This window comes from Pezoporus wallicus, unplaced genomic scaffold (assembly GCF_028554395.1).
Source record: "Pezoporus wallicus isolate ANWC-B61680 ecotype Strahan unplaced genomic scaffold, APGP_CSIRO_Pwel_v1 contig_6217, whole genome shotgun sequence".
Taxonomy (NCBI): domain Eukaryota; kingdom Metazoa; phylum Chordata; class Aves; order Psittaciformes; family Psittacidae; genus Pezoporus; species Pezoporus wallicus.
In genome coordinates this window covers 818648-835212 of record NW_026637336.1, presented here as the reverse complement: position 1 = coordinate 835212, position 16565 = coordinate 818648, and the positions used below count along the sequence as shown (strand labels likewise).

General features: G+C 50.8%; 2 protein-coding genes across 7 annotated transcripts in view; one reads left to right on the top strand and one right to left on the bottom strand.

Moving 5' to 3' along the window:
• Positions 1-903: 903 nt before the first annotated feature.
• On the top strand, positions 904-7004 carry CD40LG (CD40 ligand). Its single transcript, XM_057404980.1, has 6 exons — positions 904-1208; positions 2762-2899; positions 3899-3944; positions 4240-4293; positions 4568-4630; positions 6459-7004. Exons 1-6 carry the CDS (start codon positions 1053-1055, stop codon positions 6827-6829), a joined length of 828 nt encoding a protein of 275 aa, XP_057260963.1. The 5' UTR covers positions 904-1052; the 3' UTR covers positions 6830-7004.
• Positions 7005-9303: 2299 nt separating this feature from the next.
• ARHGEF6 (Rac/Cdc42 guanine nucleotide exchange factor 6) overlaps positions 9304-16565 on the bottom strand; it is a 38739-nt gene continuing 31477 nt past the window's right edge. For 5 of the 6 annotated variants that reach the window (XM_057404870.1, XM_057404868.1, XM_057404872.1 and 2 more), the window contains 6 exons: positions 16084-16104; positions 15223-15316; positions 14146-14235; positions 13328-13427; positions 12472-12526; positions 9304-11607 (listed from right to left, as the gene is read on the bottom strand). In XM_057404870.1, the coding sequence (XP_057260853.1) occupies positions 11467-11607; positions 12472-12526; positions 13328-13427; positions 14146-14235; positions 15223-15316; positions 16084-16104 (501 nt within the window). In that variant the 3' untranslated portion in view covers positions 9304-11466. The remainder of the gene's footprint in view (positions 11608-12471; positions 12527-13327; positions 13428-14145; positions 14236-15222; positions 15317-16083; positions 16105-16565) is intronic. The other variant, XM_057404869.1, reaches the window with a different exon arrangement.

Sequence of the window (16565 nt, the reverse complement as noted above, 5' to 3'; positions counted from 1 at the left end):
ATGAGGTGCTGTGCACCCTCCTCTCCTCTCCTGAGGCTGCAAGCAGTGAGACCCCTCTGCATTTACACTGCGTTATTGGTGGTGCATGGCTGCACAAGCATCAGATGCCTGAAGAGCCTGGGGGCAGGATCTTGCCTCCCTGCTGCTGGCTGGGGAGGCGTGAGCACATAGAGGGGATATGGGTTGCCCAAAGTTGCATGGAGGTGATGCTGGGGCGTCAGCAACCAGCACCCCCAACAGCCCTTTTCATGCCCGGTTGTGTAGGTGGAGGTAACATGGGTAAGTGAGGACAGAGTCTGTGATGGCTTGTGCCCTTGGGTGCAGGGTGAGCACCTCGCTATGGTGTCACTGAAGCTGTTTAAAACTCATCTCTCCAAAGTGATGCCAAGCACCAAGACCCAAAGTCCCACTGTCTATTGAGGAGCATGAAAGCTGTGCCCACACTAGAGGTGCAGTGCCCATGGAGATGGTCCTTTCTCCAGCATCATCCAGCCTACCGAAGGAGAGACGTCACCCATTGGGAGCACAAGGGAAGGCCAGAAAGCAGCTCAACCTGCCAAGTGTATGCACTGCAAAATCACCCTTCCCGTGAAGGAAACAGAGGGTAAAAAAGCTTTCTTCCCCTTTTGAAAAACCACTGATTTTCTGGTGCTCCCCAGCCCCTGTTCAGCAGCTCTGTCCTTGTATTCATGGTCTCCATTTCTCTGACGGCAATTTGTCATGAAACTTTCATCCACAGCAGGGAAAAAAAACAACCACTGGGGCATAGTTTGGAGTGTTTCGAGGGCAAATATGAATATATGGAATAATATATCTCTCTGCTTCTGGTTGAGAGATAGGAAAAAAGCATGGAAGTGCACCAAAGAAAGTCTAAGCAACCTTCTTTTGTTGTGGGAGATGGCAGTGAACAAACCTACCCACTACGAAGAGGTTTTTCCAGGAAGTGTAGGTTGCTGCAGCCTGTATCCCTTGAGCAGCGGGTGCTCACGCAGCAGTTCTCATGCTACTTGCAAGCGGTGCATTTGAAGGAGCCCCAGCACCGCGCGTGGAGGATGAACGAACCCTACAGCCCTGCGACACCCCGAGCCATGAGCAGCACCTCGCCCAGCACCATGAAAATGCTCATGGGCTTCCTCGCTCTATTTATTGTAGCGCAGACAATCGGGACCGTGCTCTTCTGTTTGTATCTTCACATGAAGATGGATAAGGTAAGTGGAGAAATAAGGTGGTCTGCGTTGGGTTGCTAACGCGATTTGCCTTCCGCTGCGGTGAGGTGTGCTCACCCAAAGGATGAGCATGGTAGAAGATGATGCCGGACACTGGATGGATGCAGGAGTGGCATTTATTGCACCCATGTTCTCATTTCTGTTTTAATTTGCCACTAAGATGTATGTAAGGAAGAAACCTGTTCCCTTTGTTAACAGAACAAGAATGGATCGATGAAGAAGATCCATTAATAGCAAACCATGGCCAGTCCAGGGAAAGAAGAGTGTGGCTTAAACACACAAGTGGCTATTTTAGGTTCATTGGTGGATTTTCTGGTGACGCTCATCATGAGGATTGGGGGGGTCCAGAAATGCAGCTTTTTTTAGTGTTTGTATGTGTGAATTTGACCAACATCCCACTTTAGATGCTGTTTTTCTGGTTAGAGAAAAGAAGTGGACCTTAGTGCTTGGCCTTTTAGTGAAGCTTGGCCTTTTAGTGAAGAGACACGGTATTGGTGACTATGTCTTCTACTTGGGACAGTATTTACCAGAGAATTAAAAGCTAAAAAGCTGGGTTTGATATTGCCATGACTGCACGATGCTTAAAGTCACCAATCATCTGAAGCTACTTTCCTCCAAACCAGAAACCAGCTTAAGAAATGGAGTGTGTCTAAACCCAAGAACAAGTTCTCTGTACCAGATACAGTGATCAGATCATCATTAGTGTTTTTTAAACACGCTGTCTCAACTTAAATTGACATTTAAGTGGGTGACTTCTGATCTTCAAGGGCAGGAAGCAACCCTGAACTAGAGAGGCTGAAAAGACAGGGCGGTAGAAGGAGACTTTACTGCATGGAGTTTGCAGCCTGGGGTGAAGGGATGAGTAGAGGGTCCCCAGAGGTAGCTGAGATGCAGATTGATCGATCTATATCTATCTATCTATCTATCTATCTATCTATCTATCTATCTATCTATCTATCTATCATCTATCTCTCTCTCTCTCTCTGGCTCTTTTTATTCTGAAGCTCTTGGCAGAATTCAGCCCCATCCCACAGGTTCTTTTGGTCCCTGGCTGCTCTTTTAGTCAATAAGCAATCTGAAACAATGGGACGATGCCCTGCATGGGCAGGGCAGTGTGGAGTTGAGGGAGAATCCCAGCTGGATCCGAGCTGGGATGGACCGAGCCAGTTGCTGAGATTTCTGTGCCTGTCAATGCAGGCAGGTGGAATTTTGCCACTTGCCTTTTGGAAAAAGCACAGTGGGAAACTGAAATTCATGATCAAGGTGATAGAAAACACAAAGGGATCCTGAGTAATCCTCCTCTTAGCCAGTGGTACCAACCAGGGTCAGCAATTCCCAGGGGATGCGGGTGCGGATGCCGCACCGGGCGGCTGCTGGGAGTACTTGGTACCCACAGTCTGTCTGCCCGGCTCATCCCAATGCTGAACAACTGACCCTGAGCTTTCCAGGCTGTGATATATCCCTGGCAGGAATACAGCCATTGCAGGTTTCCCACTTACACCCCATTCACCCTCTCTTTTCTCCCGCATCGGCAGATGGAAGAGGTGTTGGACCTGAATGAGGATTACATCTTCCTGAGGAAAGTACAGAAGTGTCAGACAGCAGAAGGCCAGAAATCAACCATATTGGACTGTGAAAAGATTCTAAAGGCCTTCCAGGACCTCCAGTGCAAGGTATGCTGCTGTTAGATATATAAAGACCACACTGAAGATGGAGGAGGGCTCCAGGCACAGAGCCAGCTTCACCCCATGGGTGCCCTTTGCCCTGGGGCTGCACAGCACATGCCCCTCTTTACACTGGGTTAGTTTTACACTGGGTTAGTTTTACATTCTATTTTTATACTCTATTGATAGAATTGAATATTCTCCTCCATTTTTGCCCCAAAATGGTTTTGGTCAGCACACATCCAGCTGCAGGTGGGATCCCTGCGGAGTGATGCTTAGAGCTTGTGGTTGGAGGGATGGAGCTGCAGCCACCCTGGTTCTGCACTCTCATCCTGGTCTGATAAAGGTTCTTTTCCTGATGTGTGGCACCTTGCCCCGATCCTGTGGGGATGCTTGTGGCCACGCAGGTGTCCATGAGGGTACAAGGCTTGGGCCAGGCAGCACAGCTCCCATCAGACAGTGAGGAGGAGAAGGATGTACAAATGCCACTCCATGGGCTCAGGGATGGTACCTCCAGCCAGTGCAGAGGCTCCTCATATTTGGGTGTCAATGCCCAATGACACCAAACACCTCAGGTCTGCGTTGGTACCCATCTGACAACAGAAAACTGTCTTAAGATGAGCCCTGCTCAGGAGTCCTGAAAACCCCCTCATGTAGGGGCAGGGATGTGCCCAGCTTGCTCTCCAGCATGGTTTTAAATGAAAAGGAGATGGTTTTTTGTTTGTTTCTCAAATAAGCCTTTCCCATCCCATCATTTTAACTGAACTAACAAAGATCATAAACCCTACAATCCGCCTCTGCCAACAGCCAGTCCATGGCCATATGTGATGCTGGGGATGGTACTGGAGAGGGGACTCAGTGTTACCATCTGCACAGAGCTGGCAGGGCCATTGGGGCCAAAAAGCACCAACCCAAGAAGTGGCGAGAGCATCCTTTATACAAAAGCTTTCAAAATGAGGGATTTGTACATCCCTAAAACCCACCCATGTGTTTTTGCTGTCATTACAGGACAGGGGAGCCAGCAAGGAGCAGCCCAAATTTGCAATGCAGAGAGGTGAGTTCCCTGGTGCTGTCAGTGCACCCGTGCCTTGGAAGGGGCAGGAGGAGTAGCTTGGCCTGGGAAGGGCTTTCCTTCACCCTGCCCAGCACCAGGGCATGGCACAGAGGCAGGGGATGGGGTTGGGGTTTGGGGCATCCCTATGGGGGTACCACTGTATATGGAATGGGGCTGGCAGAGGGGGGGGCACTGGCTGTGGCTGTGACACCAGGGCGGGTGGCTCTGGGTGCTAAGGTGCTTACATCAATGAAATCGAATCCACAATTAAATCTGTGGCCTTGTTGCATTGCAGGCCACGAGCACGAACATCCCCATTTGATGCACAAGAACGAGACCCCTGTGGCAGGTAAGGAGAGAACACATCCTCTTCCACGGGGGCCCAGTCTCCTCCATGGGCTTTATCCCCCAAAGGCTCCACCTTGAAGGCAACCGAGTGTCTTGGCTGAACAGAGGCCAGATCCTGCCTTGCTCCAAGCTGATGGGGGGGGGGGGGGACTTTAGAGACTGTATCTCTCAGATGGATTTGGCCCATAGACAAATAAAGGTGGAGCAGTCCCTGGGCTACTATGGAAACCAGTGGGTGCCAAGGCACCAATAACCCCGACCTTCCTGCATTGCAGTGGAGAAGAGGCAGCCAATTGCAGTCCACCTGGCAGGTCGGAATATCAGCAAGAGGGTCTCAGGTAAGACAGATCCACTTGGTACTGCCTTGCCTAGGGAGCCAGTGGGACACGGCAGCGTCCATTCCCTGGCCTGTGATAACTGCCCCATGGCTCTCTAAGGGCAGGGACAGGGACTGTATAACTCCAGCGTGAAAGCTGGAGCTGAATTCCCACTGGTCACATCACCACCTGCACCTCTGCCACATGGGGTTCATGCATCCCATGCCCGCTGTCCTCAGTAGCCTTATATAAGCCTTCCTAGAAATATATATATATCTCCTATAGATCCTTCCTAGAAATGCACTGCAATGGCTTAGCCTTTGCAGTGTTTTCTATGAGTGGAAAACCATTTCTCTTTGTATTTAAGGAAAATCTTTTAGACTCAGAACGCAGCAAAAATGCTTTTGTTCTCCTGGCCATGTCTTGCCTGGCGGCTGCTGCAGGAGGGCTCTAAGCATCTTCTCACCCGCAGTGGTCCTGGTAGCACTCTGTGACTTCATAGTCACAACATAGATAGGTCCAGGCAGATTCAAGCAATATGCACTTATTCACAGCCATGGCCACGTTAGGTTTGAGAGATGCATGTGAGTACATTCGCATTTGTGCATCCCTCGGCACAGACCGTGGTTGCTCTCACATCTCCCATCCCCAGCACAACCTTAGCTGAGGGGCATCATCCGAGAGCGAGGATTATCCAAGTAAGAGCGTGCAAGTCATCCTGTGCCATGGATTTCACAGTCTGGGCACCTCTGCTTTAATTCTGGACTAACTGCCAGTAACCAGCAAGTGCTCTTTGCACCCCTGACGCAGCATTTCAGCCAGAGCTCAGCCTGCCTGTGCAAAGCTTCGTGTCAGATAAGATCAAAGAAGAGAGGAACTCGCTGCATTTTCAACCTCCCAGCTTGAGCCCTTGTTGAGCCTATAAAGCAGGTTGAAATTGCTGCCTGGAGCTTGGCGTTGGGCACATTGGAAACTTCCCCATGGGATGTGCAGGCATGGCCCATGGGCTGTGTGCATCCCCAGGACCTCTCGTGCCACCCTGGGACTGTGGAGCCTGTTATTCCTCTTGGAGCCAGGTTGCTCTCCCTCGCTGCTCTCACTGGTGTCTCTGTAGGCTGGGGAAGGTCCAAAGTACCTCCTGGAGGCTGTAGCTGAGCTCAACCCCTATGGCCATGGCTTCCTGGTCTCTGTATTGACCTATCTGTACTGACTCCAGGGGGAAGGCACGCTCCTGAGCTACTCTGATGACACTGATAGTGTCCCAAAAGCCATGGCAGGTCTCCATGGGCAGTGGAGGCAGCATCTGCCATGCAAGACCCTTCCACCTCCACACCCTGCTGGGGACCAGAACTGTGGGATGTTTGATTTGCTCTTCCTTTGCAAAGTGTCAGCACTCAGATGGGAGAAGCTGTGCGTCCTGGGATGGGAGCCTCTGAAGATGGGAGCTGCGGGCTGTTTTGGCAGTGCCACTGAAAGCCATGGAGATAGCAACCCCATAGGGCAGACACGAGGGTGTTTGGGTGGCAGTGGCAACTGTGTGCAATCCTCCACCCTCAGCGTTTCCACGTGGTTGGATGGAGGAAGCACAATGCTCCTCTGCTCACATCGTCGATCCAAGGGTGCCAATGCTAGTGACCAGAAACATGAGTTAAACTTGTCCTGGTCTCAGAGAAGGGGATGCTGCTCCCCTGGGCTGGGGATGGTGGTCTGGGGTAGGCAGGAGCCACCCCTGCACCCTGCAGCAGACACAGGCTGTGATGCCAAACATCTGTGGGGTGTCCCCCCCCAAAATCAGCCTGCCAAATGGATGTCTTTCTCCCAACTCATCTGCCATGCTTTCCCCCTACAGTGCTGGAGTGGGAGACGACGATGTACGGCCCTACGAGCAACAACTTGATAACCTACCAGGAGGGGAAACTGAAGGTGAAGGAAGCAGGACTCTACTACATCTATTCCCAAGTCAGCTTCTGCTCCAAGAAAGCAACTTTGGCACCATTCACCCTCTATATTTATTTGCATCTCCCCATGGAAGAGGACCGGCTCTTGCTGAGAGGACTAGACACACACGTAACCTCCACGTCGACCTGCGAGCTCCAGTCCATCCGGGAGGGAGGTGTCTTCAAGCTCCGGGAAGGTGACATGGTCTTTGTCAACGTGACAGACTCAACACAAGTGAACTACCGCCAGGGCATCACCTACTTCGGCATCTTCAAGCTGTAGTGAGGAGGGGACCGCCCTGAGCTGGTCCTGAGCTTTCCCTGTTTCCCCTATTTATGTCCCTCTGCCTCTTTGGTTTCCTTGTTTCTTAATTTGTATATTTTGTTATTTATTAATGAGGACCAAGGGGCCCTGAGAACACAAATGGAACAAAGTCTGAAGCTGTTGTTGTTTGCACCTCGCTTATTCTTTCATTGCCACCTGGGTCCACCACTGCAAAGGTGGATTGTCCCCGTTGTGTCACAAACCAAACTCCATCATCAACGTATCTTTCCTAACAACGTAGGCCCCTCCATCCTTCGTACCTATCTCATCTCCTGTACCAATCTGCTTGCAAAACAGCAGCGGAAAAAGATGAAAAGGCTTAGGAAGGTCTCTTCTAAGGGAATCAGTCAGCCGAGCGCTGGCCTTACGCGCTGGCTGGTGGTGATGCATCCTTGCCACCCTAACTGCCTGCTTTGTCTTGAGAAAGCCCTTTTTCCGCTTGTGCCTGTCTATGAAACTCACCCAGCCTTCTCATGCAGGGTGACACAGCCTTGGCCAGGTACATGAGGGACGACTGGTGGCTGATTTCAAGCTAGAGTGTGAGTAAGGGACCAGCCGTGCTCTGCTCTCATGACCCGAATCCACTCACCAGCCTGTCCTCCTCCCACCTCTGCAAGTAGAAGGCATCTTGGCCACCATCATCAGATTTGGACCTGCCTCCTCTCGTGCGGCTCCACCTATTCTAAGAGGAGGACCAAGAAAGCAGGGGGGTGGCAGGACCATCTGTGTCTTCCCAAGCCCTCCAAGGTGCTTGTGCACTTCCAAGAGCATCTTCTGTCTGTCCTCAGGGAGGACGTGCCCACAGCATCACTTTACCTGGAGCTCTAAGAGAGCAGGACTGTGCACACAGGCAGGAGTCCCTCTTGGGCAGGGGGTACACTGCACACTAGGGTCTCCCTGACCCTCTCCTCCAGCCTGGCCTGAAGGGAAGGTGAGCTGAGCAACAGCAGGGCCCAAGGTTGTTGATGTGGTATTCTTCAAAGGCATCTGAAGGTAGCAAAGGTGGCAAGCCTGGAGCATTTGGTTGTACAGGTCACACTGGTCAGAGTGCAAAGTTTTGGGAATACTGCTGGAATCCAACCGGTTTGGAAGTGGAAGAGCTTTCAGATGTGGCCAGTGCTTAGGATTTGCTTGGCTGGAGGCTGCAGGTCTGATCCTAACACGGTGGTGGGATGGTCTGCACAGGCCATTGCACTGCTGGATGCCAGTTTCCAAGCAGGGTCTCTTACTGGGTGCCTTGGTACCAGCCTTACCTTGGCACTCCTTGCTTGGTGACAGCCCTTTCCCCTCGTTGGGGCAGGGTTCCCATTGACAGGGTCTTTTAGGAGGCCAAATCCATTGTGTGCACCCCTGCTTGGAGGCAAGGGAGACTACTCCCCCCAGTTCAGTTTGGGTTGGGGGCACTCATGCTATGGAGCAGTACTGGGGTAGTCAATGGGAGCAGCCCACCATGAATGGGCACCTCCAGGGCATCCCCAGCTCCTGCAGTGCTTTGGCCTGTGCAGATTAAGCTGTTGGGGGTTATTTTCCTGTTTTTTCATGTTGATGATAATTTGCAGCCCAGCTCCATTGCTTGGAGGATGCTGACGCTGCTTGTGTTGGATTTGGGTCGTGCAAAGGGGCCCTTCGGGAGCTGGCATAAGAGAGGGACCAAAGGGACCCTGTATGCATTAGGAAAGCAGGATGCTCTCTGGTTAAAGCCTGGATCTGGCTTCATGGGGACATGGGAGTGGAGATGCTCCCTCCAAGATGAGCCTGGGGGATGCCTTCTCCTTATTCTCATGCCCAGCACCACCTCTGGGGCACCCAGGGCTGGAGGTGCCTTGCTCTGCCTCTTCCTTGAAGTCCCCAAAGCACCACTTGGGTCTCCCTTGCAGACTTCAGTGGTTTCTGCACCATGTGCTCAAGTGTTTTGTTTGCACTTGTTCTTTTTCCTGCTCTAAGTGCTGTGTTTGGGAAGGGAAAGCAAGATCCAGCGCTTGAGTCTCCTGCTTCGGCTGAGAGCACGGCACGTCTCTACCAAAGAGTTAAAAGGAGAGGAGGTCTTGTCCAAGCGGTAGACCAAAGGAAATCCTGTCACCACACCTAAATGCCAGGAAAAACACACACACCAACTAAAGAGAATAAAACCAGATCTCAAACAGGCAGGAAGTCACTTATCTACAGCATCCTGCTGGTGCCGCGGGGAGCGGCTGCTTTTCCATACAGCATCCTTGGTAGCACAGTGCAAGCAGGGCTTGAGGGATGGAAACGCATCTCCTTCCTCTGCTGCAGGGTGATGGTGGGAGTAATGCACCCAGTGCTAGCAGCATCATTTGCACCAGTATCCGCCCCAACAGGTGATGCAACCATGGGCGCTTTGAGCATATCGGGGATGCCCAGAGCATAGTGGTGGAAACGAAGGAAGCAGCCCCGAGAGCCAGGAAGTGATTTTTTGTCCTTCTTTATTTGTTGAAAATGTCAATTAAAAAACTGTTCAAAATAAAAACATGTTAGAAAAGTTGAACTTGCATAAGTAGTTACAGTAAATAAACCTACATGACAGAGAGAAACTGGAAGGCAGCGGACACAACATCCATCTAAAGACAGACTCACTGGAACCTATTTACAAAGCGCTGTAAACAAAGTAAATATGGAAACATTGCTGTCCATCCGGCATGGCTTCTTTTCCTTTTTAGTTAAGTTTCTTGTCTTGGTTTTTTTTGGCTTCTAGCTCTTGACAAAACGCTTGATCCAAACAGTCCCAGTGTGCCCTCCACCACGTTACACCTCACACACATGCATATGTACACAGCACAGGTTTCAACTCAACCGGGGGGCAGCGAGGAACCGTTTTTACCCTCTCCTTGGAGTGTGAATGGCCCTTGGTTTGCTTCATTCCATGAGCTGCACACCTAAACCTGGTCCCCATCCCACCTCTGGGCAAGCAGGAGGACAGGACAGTGCCAGGGGGTCTGGATATGGCATCCCGGAACAGCCACATCCCATGTGCAGCACCATGGGATATGATTAACCAGCACAGCAGGGCCTGACTGCCAACCAACCCAGTCCACGGTGTGCCTGGGTAGGGATGTGGAGAGCTGCCATCCAGAAGGGATGCTCTGGAGCAAAAAAGAACCTCTGTTCTGGCCTAAAAACAGCTTTAAGAGGGGTTCTTTTCCTGCTCCTTGTTTTGGAGCGTAGCTCTCCCCAAACACCATTTCTGGCTCAACTCTAACTGCAAGGAGGGAGCTGTAATTATTGCCTCTGTTATGTCCTTCATGACCAACGTAAGCCATGAACTCATGAGCTGTGGTGCGTCTGCACACCCTGGAACCATGCTGCCCAGTGATCCCAGTGATATACATAAGACTTATCATTAACAGAAGGTTACTTTTATAATGCTGCTAAGGAAGGAAGGAAAAGTTGTTCTAACTGAGGGCATAACACCAAATAGGGTGGACATAGCTGATACATATGCATGTTGTCTGTGTGCTGCGTTCGAGGAGCTGTGCAGGAATCTGAGGGGTGTCGCACATCCGTGCCCCAGGAGCATTCCAGCTCTTGTCAAAGCATAAATAACCTTCCTATCCCAAGGGAAAGTTCCTTTTCCCTAGCAGAAAGCCCCTTTGGGGCCATGGGGGGACAAGTGGCCATTGCCTACATTCCCAGCCTTTGGGAAGGAGCGTCGGCGAGCCTAAGGTGAAGGGAGCAGGGGACCAGCACATTTGGGGGTGGTGTTGGTTGTCAAGCAGTGTCTATATTTCATACAGAGAAAAGCCTGTCCTGCGAGGGGAAGCACAGCAAGACTCTAAACTGATACGATACCTGGACACTCAATATGGAAACAAAGCAGGGCAGAAGGAGGTGTGGGTCATGCATCAGGGAAGGGATGGGGGGACAGAAGAGCAGTTACCTGTTGTGCTAATAATGAGCTGTCGGGAGGCAGCACTGCGCAACACACCTTTCCCATGCGCTCTGACAGGTGCTCCAGCTCTCACTTCCCCAAGGAATTCCAATGTCTTCATGAGAATTGCACATTTGAATCAGGATCAAGGCCACACGGGAACCACAGTATTGCTGGGCTCTAAGTTCGCTACAGTCAACTAATGGGGAACAAGAAGGTGGATGGGAAGAGCTTCCCCAGTTGTGATTATCTGAACAGAGGAGCACGGTGCTTTTTGGTTTCTGCTCAATGCCACCTCAATAATGTTTTCATTCAATAAATAGGTACCGGTGCTTTTGATAAGAATGAAAGCATTAAAAAGTGCTCAAGCTTCCTCTTAGGAAACTGCTGCCAAACCCTTTGTGAGCAGCAATCATTTAGCAGAGTTTGTATTTGCTCCCAGTAGCAGGTACGATGAGGTATTAGTTGCTGCAGATGAATTGTGAATCATGGACCGCTTGCTTACTGGTTTAGCTGTGATTGTTTCTGCTCTATTTCCTTACTGCGTGGAAGGAAAACTATGGAATATTTTTTTTCTCTAGGACTCTTTTTTTTGGTAACAAAATTCCCCAAACCAACAAAATAAGGAGCAAGAAGAGGCAAAGGATCCAGTTCCACTTCCCAAAATCACCTGAGGTCACACACCACTGCCAGCAGCTTCTCCCCTTGCTCAGGCGATCAGGGACGACTTGCGCCCCGTGTCCTCCCTGCCGCACTCATCCGTCTGCTTCAGCAGCCTCCTCACCAGCTTCTCCAAGTCCTTCCTGGATTTCAGCTCTTCCTCCAAACACTGTTTCATCCTCTTGTTCTCCTGCGAGGTGAGAAATAAAGGAAGGAAGATGCAGTCGATGCCCACATGCACTTCATGCAATGAGGCACTGCCTGGTGCCTCCAAGGTGATGAAGCATGAGGGACGTGTCATGTGTTGAGGATGAACAACACGGGTTACTTGTGGTCTGATCCACTCAAGCAGTCCCTTACTACCCTATGGACCTGCACAGAATGACTTTGAGCAGGCAGAAGCATCCTCCCGGAAACATGATTTTAGCCTAGGTTGGAGGACCCTGTTCCTCTGGGGTGCTCTCTCCCCACCTCCAGGCTTGGGGCTGGAGGGAGGAGGATGTATTTCCTCTCAGTCTACAAGAGCTGGTAAACACCAGACCCCTAGAAAACAAACACTCATAGAGCCCCAGCCTGGTTTGTGTTGGAAGGGATCTCAAAGCTCCTCCAGCTCCAACCCCTGCCACGGGCAGGGACCCCTTCCACTAGAGCAGCTTGCTCCAAGCCCCTGTGTCCAACCTGCCCTTGAACACTGCCAGGGATGGGGCAGTCACAGCTTCTCTGGGCACCCTGTGCCAGTGCCTCAGCACCCTCACAATAAAGAACTTCCTTAGATCTAACCTGAACCTCCCCTGTTTTAGTTTGAACCCATTACTCCAGTCAAGTTGAAAGAGCTTTTAGAATAGGGAGAAAGTTTTATGTTACCACAAGGACCAACTGCTCCTGCCCTCCTACTGCCTCAAACAATTGCATGCTGACCTGATTGAGGGAGCTGCAGGATCACACCAGCAGTGGGCAAGACTCTTCCTGGGCACCAACCAGTCCAAGACAACAACCCAGTATAGCCTGGGTGGCTTTTGCTCGGCTCCCAGCACAAACAATCCCCTTAAATTACCTGCTTCAGTTCTTTGACTTCATCTTTCAGTGCATAAACCGTGTCAACAAGGCTCCTGCAAAGAGAAATGCAAGGAAAGAGCTGGAGTGCAGCGAACCAGCAACACGCATGGGAGGTTTTGTGAGCGAGGTGCTGATGGGGATGGTGCTTCTGCTTTGCAAGCATCAAGCTGCTGCCACTGCTGCTGCCTATGAGGGGACTCTGGAAACACAGCTCATTTATAAGCCACTGGTCCAAAATTCAAGGCTCTCTTCTCAAACCTCGAGAAAAACACCTTGCTCTGCTCTCTTGAGGGTATCAACAAAGGTCTGTGGCTTTGGCTTCCTTGTTCATGCTACTGCAATAGATACCCATGAGTTTAGAACTGGAAATGCCCGAGTATCCGTTGTAAAACAGCCTTGAGCCCCTTGAGGTTATGCTGCAAAGAACCAAGCATGAAAGGAATGCACTGTCTGGGTGAGGAAAGGAGTGGATCAGCGCAGTCACCCAGCTGCTGAAGCTACATAGGAGAGCCCTCACAGATGGGGTGCCAGGCAGCAACCGAGGGGCAGCAGCACCCCACTATGGCAGTAGTTAAAAGAGCCACTTGTTTGGTTCTGTCCTGCATCCCGATCAACCAACTGGCTGTCAGAACCCAGTTCCCAGACTCCCAAGGGCTGCAGCCACGTCAGAGCAGCTGGAAGGCGGCTCTGCTCCTAAACAGGGCCAAAAGAGCAACTGGAATAGCCCGGTGGCTCCTGCCGGCACTATGGCAGCAGTCGGTGATACCAGCAGAGGCCAAAGGAGAGGGCCTGGGTTTTCCAAGTCTTCCCAAAAAGCAACAAGGGATCGGGAAGCAGGGAGCAGCAGCGCTTACTTTTCCTCCGTGACAGTCTGGCCGTTGCTTCGTGTTTCCTCTATGATGATTTTCTCTTCCTCAGGAAGAAGGACTTGGGGGATGGAGTCTTTACGGGAGCCTGTGTATGAGAGTTAATCATCGGGATGGAAAAGGGGGATGCGCCCCTGATGCCCTCCTTCTCCCTGCCCCTCTGCACGCTGGAGCTGCAGCAGCCTCCAGCCACCTGCCATGGTTAAACACAGGCTGATGGGTACCGCCAACCTGGAGCTAAAACAGCAATGGGGGAGTTTTCAAGAGTGCTCACTGCATCTAAAGCTGCATCATGACTTCTAAATGAGACCATTCGAGTAGGGTCAAGAGCTCTCAGAACCACGGCCCCTCTTTTCCACATTACAGTGATTTAATTTGCCATCTCACCAGCAATGATAAAATAGTTTTATTTCCAGAGCTGAAGCTGTTAGGTTCTTATGAAGCAACGTCAACAAGCAGCTGATTGAGAGATAATACTCATGCTTCCTTTCTAAAGCTCTATGCAACCCGAGATTACCATCAGGTTGTCAGTGCCGACAGCCACAGGACCTGACTAGGTTTGCTTAATTCCTTAGTGCTGGTGAAATAGCTGTGTCTCATCTGCCCTCCTACCTCCTTCATTCTCTGTGTTTAGAAGAAAAACAATGGCAACTAAACCACTAGGCAGATAAAGCTCCCTTATCTTGAATACCACAGTTTCCAAGCATGACTCTCAGTGCTGTATGATGCAACCCTCTGTTTTTTCCCAGAGGGGTTATCAGTGCTGTGGGCAGAGTAAGAGCTAAACAATGTGGTTGTGTGCCCACCTGAGCTGAGAGCTTGCTGGAAACCTGCCCCGGTGCAGTATGCCTCGATCACCTTCAGGATCTGAGCATCTTCTTCCAGCGCAGCGGTACCTGTCAAACATTGCAGACAGCAGCTATCACACAAAGTCATGTTCTCCGTGTTCATCTCCCCCAGCCTTTGCTCCCAGGTCCCTTAAGAGAAGCAGGTGCTGCTTCCTTGACTGACACTGCCCCTGGGACTTTGTCCTATTCCCCTTTGAGATCCTGCTGGAGTGAGGCCAGAGGAGGCCACGGAGATGCTGCGAGGGCTGGAGCAGCTCTGCTCTGGAGCCAGGCTGAGAGAGCTGGGCTGGGGCAGCCTGGAGAAGAGAAGGCTCCTGAAGGGGAGACCTGAGAGCAGCTCCAGTGCCTGAAGGGGCTGCAGGAAAGCTGGAGAGGGGCTTGGGACAAGGGATGTAGGGACAGGCCAAGGGGAATGGCTTTAACCTGCCCGAGGGCAGACTGAGATGAGCTCTTAGGCAGAAGCTCTTCCCTGTGAGGGTGCTGAGGCGCTGGCACAGGGTGCCCAGAGAAGCTGTGGCTGCCCCATCCCTGGCAGTGTTCAAGGGCAGGTTGGACACAGGGGCTTGGAGCAAGCTGCTCTAGTGGAAGGGGTCCCTGCCCGTGGCAGGGGTTGGAGCTGGATGACAGCTGCCAGGACACCCCTCTCTGCCAGTGGACACCCCTGCAGGGAAAGAGCCTTTTTGTGTTCCCATGGAGCCTGTTCCAGGACCCACTGGCATGGTAAGGGTTTGTCCCAGCTCTCAAGAGTCCTGTGATCTTCAATTTTGGTGCCTGTTGATGCACAGTTTTACAGCAGCTTTTATGTACTTGGAAGTCGTTCCTTGGCTTTGTACCCAGAACAAGACCACCCCCAACCCAAGACCTTGTGCTAGGATGGCAGCATGTCTGGAGATCTGTTGGAGGCTTCCAGAAGCCTCCCATGCTCAGCAGCACACAGGCTTGCTTCCAACGTGGGCATCCCATTGTACCAAGGTCCCGTGGGGATCACTGAGTACAGAGAAGCCTCCAAGAAGAAAAGGAAATCACAACACTCACTTTTCCGGATAACAAACTCTTCATCTGATGGTTTTCTCTCTGTTTTCCTTTTTGGAAGAAACTTCTTCATTGTTTTGGGACTTTTGCTGGAATCCTATAGAGAAACAGACCCTCGTGTTTAACCAGATTAAGGGGCAGCTCTAACAGCAGAGCAGCACAGTTGAATGCAGCTACATCCTCGATATGCACGACACTTGAGAGAGCTACAAAGCAGACAGTGACAAAGTTGAAGACAAGGATGCTTTCTGCCTTTTCCATGTGCTGGTTGTGGCCCACTGCTGCCTGCAACAGCAGTGGGGATTGCACCAGGACAAGCCCCATAGCCAAAGATTTCAAACGCATTCACAGCACTTTTAGTCTGCTCACGTTGGTGGTCTTTGTTAGAGAACCCTGTAAGGTCATTTATTTCCTTGGCTTGCTTTGATTTCCCATATAAAACAGCTGGCAAATACTATTGCTCCTAAATGCATTCATTTGAGAGTATAAATCCCACACACATACACAGAGAACAAACACGTACACATGATGTTAGTGTTTGCTGTCACTCCACAGGTAAGAAACACAAGCTTTTATCTATCTCCTTCACTGAGCTACAAGTCTTGCTGATTTGGAGAGAATTAGTGTATTAGTAGGTTACATGCAATACGGATTTTGAGCAGGAGGGGCTTGCCAGGAAGTTTAAGACCATAATACTAAATCCTTCTGGAAAGTTAACTCAAAATGTACTTGCCAGCCACTACTGACTCAAGATAACTCACTGATACAGCCAGGCAAGGGGAGGGTCATGCAAGCACGAGAAGCGTGAACAGGAACAAGCATTCTTTGCCACAACAAGCCAAAGAGAGATGTGTCTACCCTTACCTTTAAGATATAAGACATCCTCTACAATGAATATGCAAAGAAAGAGAAGATGAGTGTGAGAAATTGATGGTTTTATTGACCGGGTCCATTAAATCCACAATTCTAAAACACATTTCAATGTTAGTGATTAATGTGGCACACCCTCCGTACTGCTTTCAGAGCACTATCGACATGCAAAGGAGCACGGTGGCATGCAGAACTGAAAACATTATATGTGAAACGCATGGTAAGTGGGCATTAATACACTCTAAACACATAAAAATAGAGAACATGCCTCCTTGGTTAGTAGTAGGTTTCTGTAGGTGCTGGTTGTCTCAAACAGTGCTTATAATGCAGGACCCATTGGTACCAGGAATGCTGCAGCCACCCTGCTCGCCTGGCTCCATCCGAGCCCTGGGGTGCAGCTTAGGGCTCAATACCAGCCCTGTGGTCTTCAACCCAACCCAGCCAGGGTGATGGGATGCTCTGCCCACCCTGGTGCT

Bases quoted from the DNA above. Each gene is read 5' to 3' on its own strand.
- CD40LG (XM_057404980.1), top strand. From the start codon at position 1,053: ATGAACGAACCCTACAGCCCTGCGACACCCCGAGCCATGAGCAGCACC. The intron at 2,900-3,898 runs GTATGCTGCTGT...CTGTCATTACAG, and splicing joins TCCAGGACCTCCAGTGCAAG to GACAGGGGAGCCAGCAAGGA. The intron at 4,294-4,567 runs GTAAGGAGAGAA...CCTGCATTGCAG, and splicing joins GAACGAGACCCCTGTGGCAG to TGGAGAAGAGGCAGCCAATT.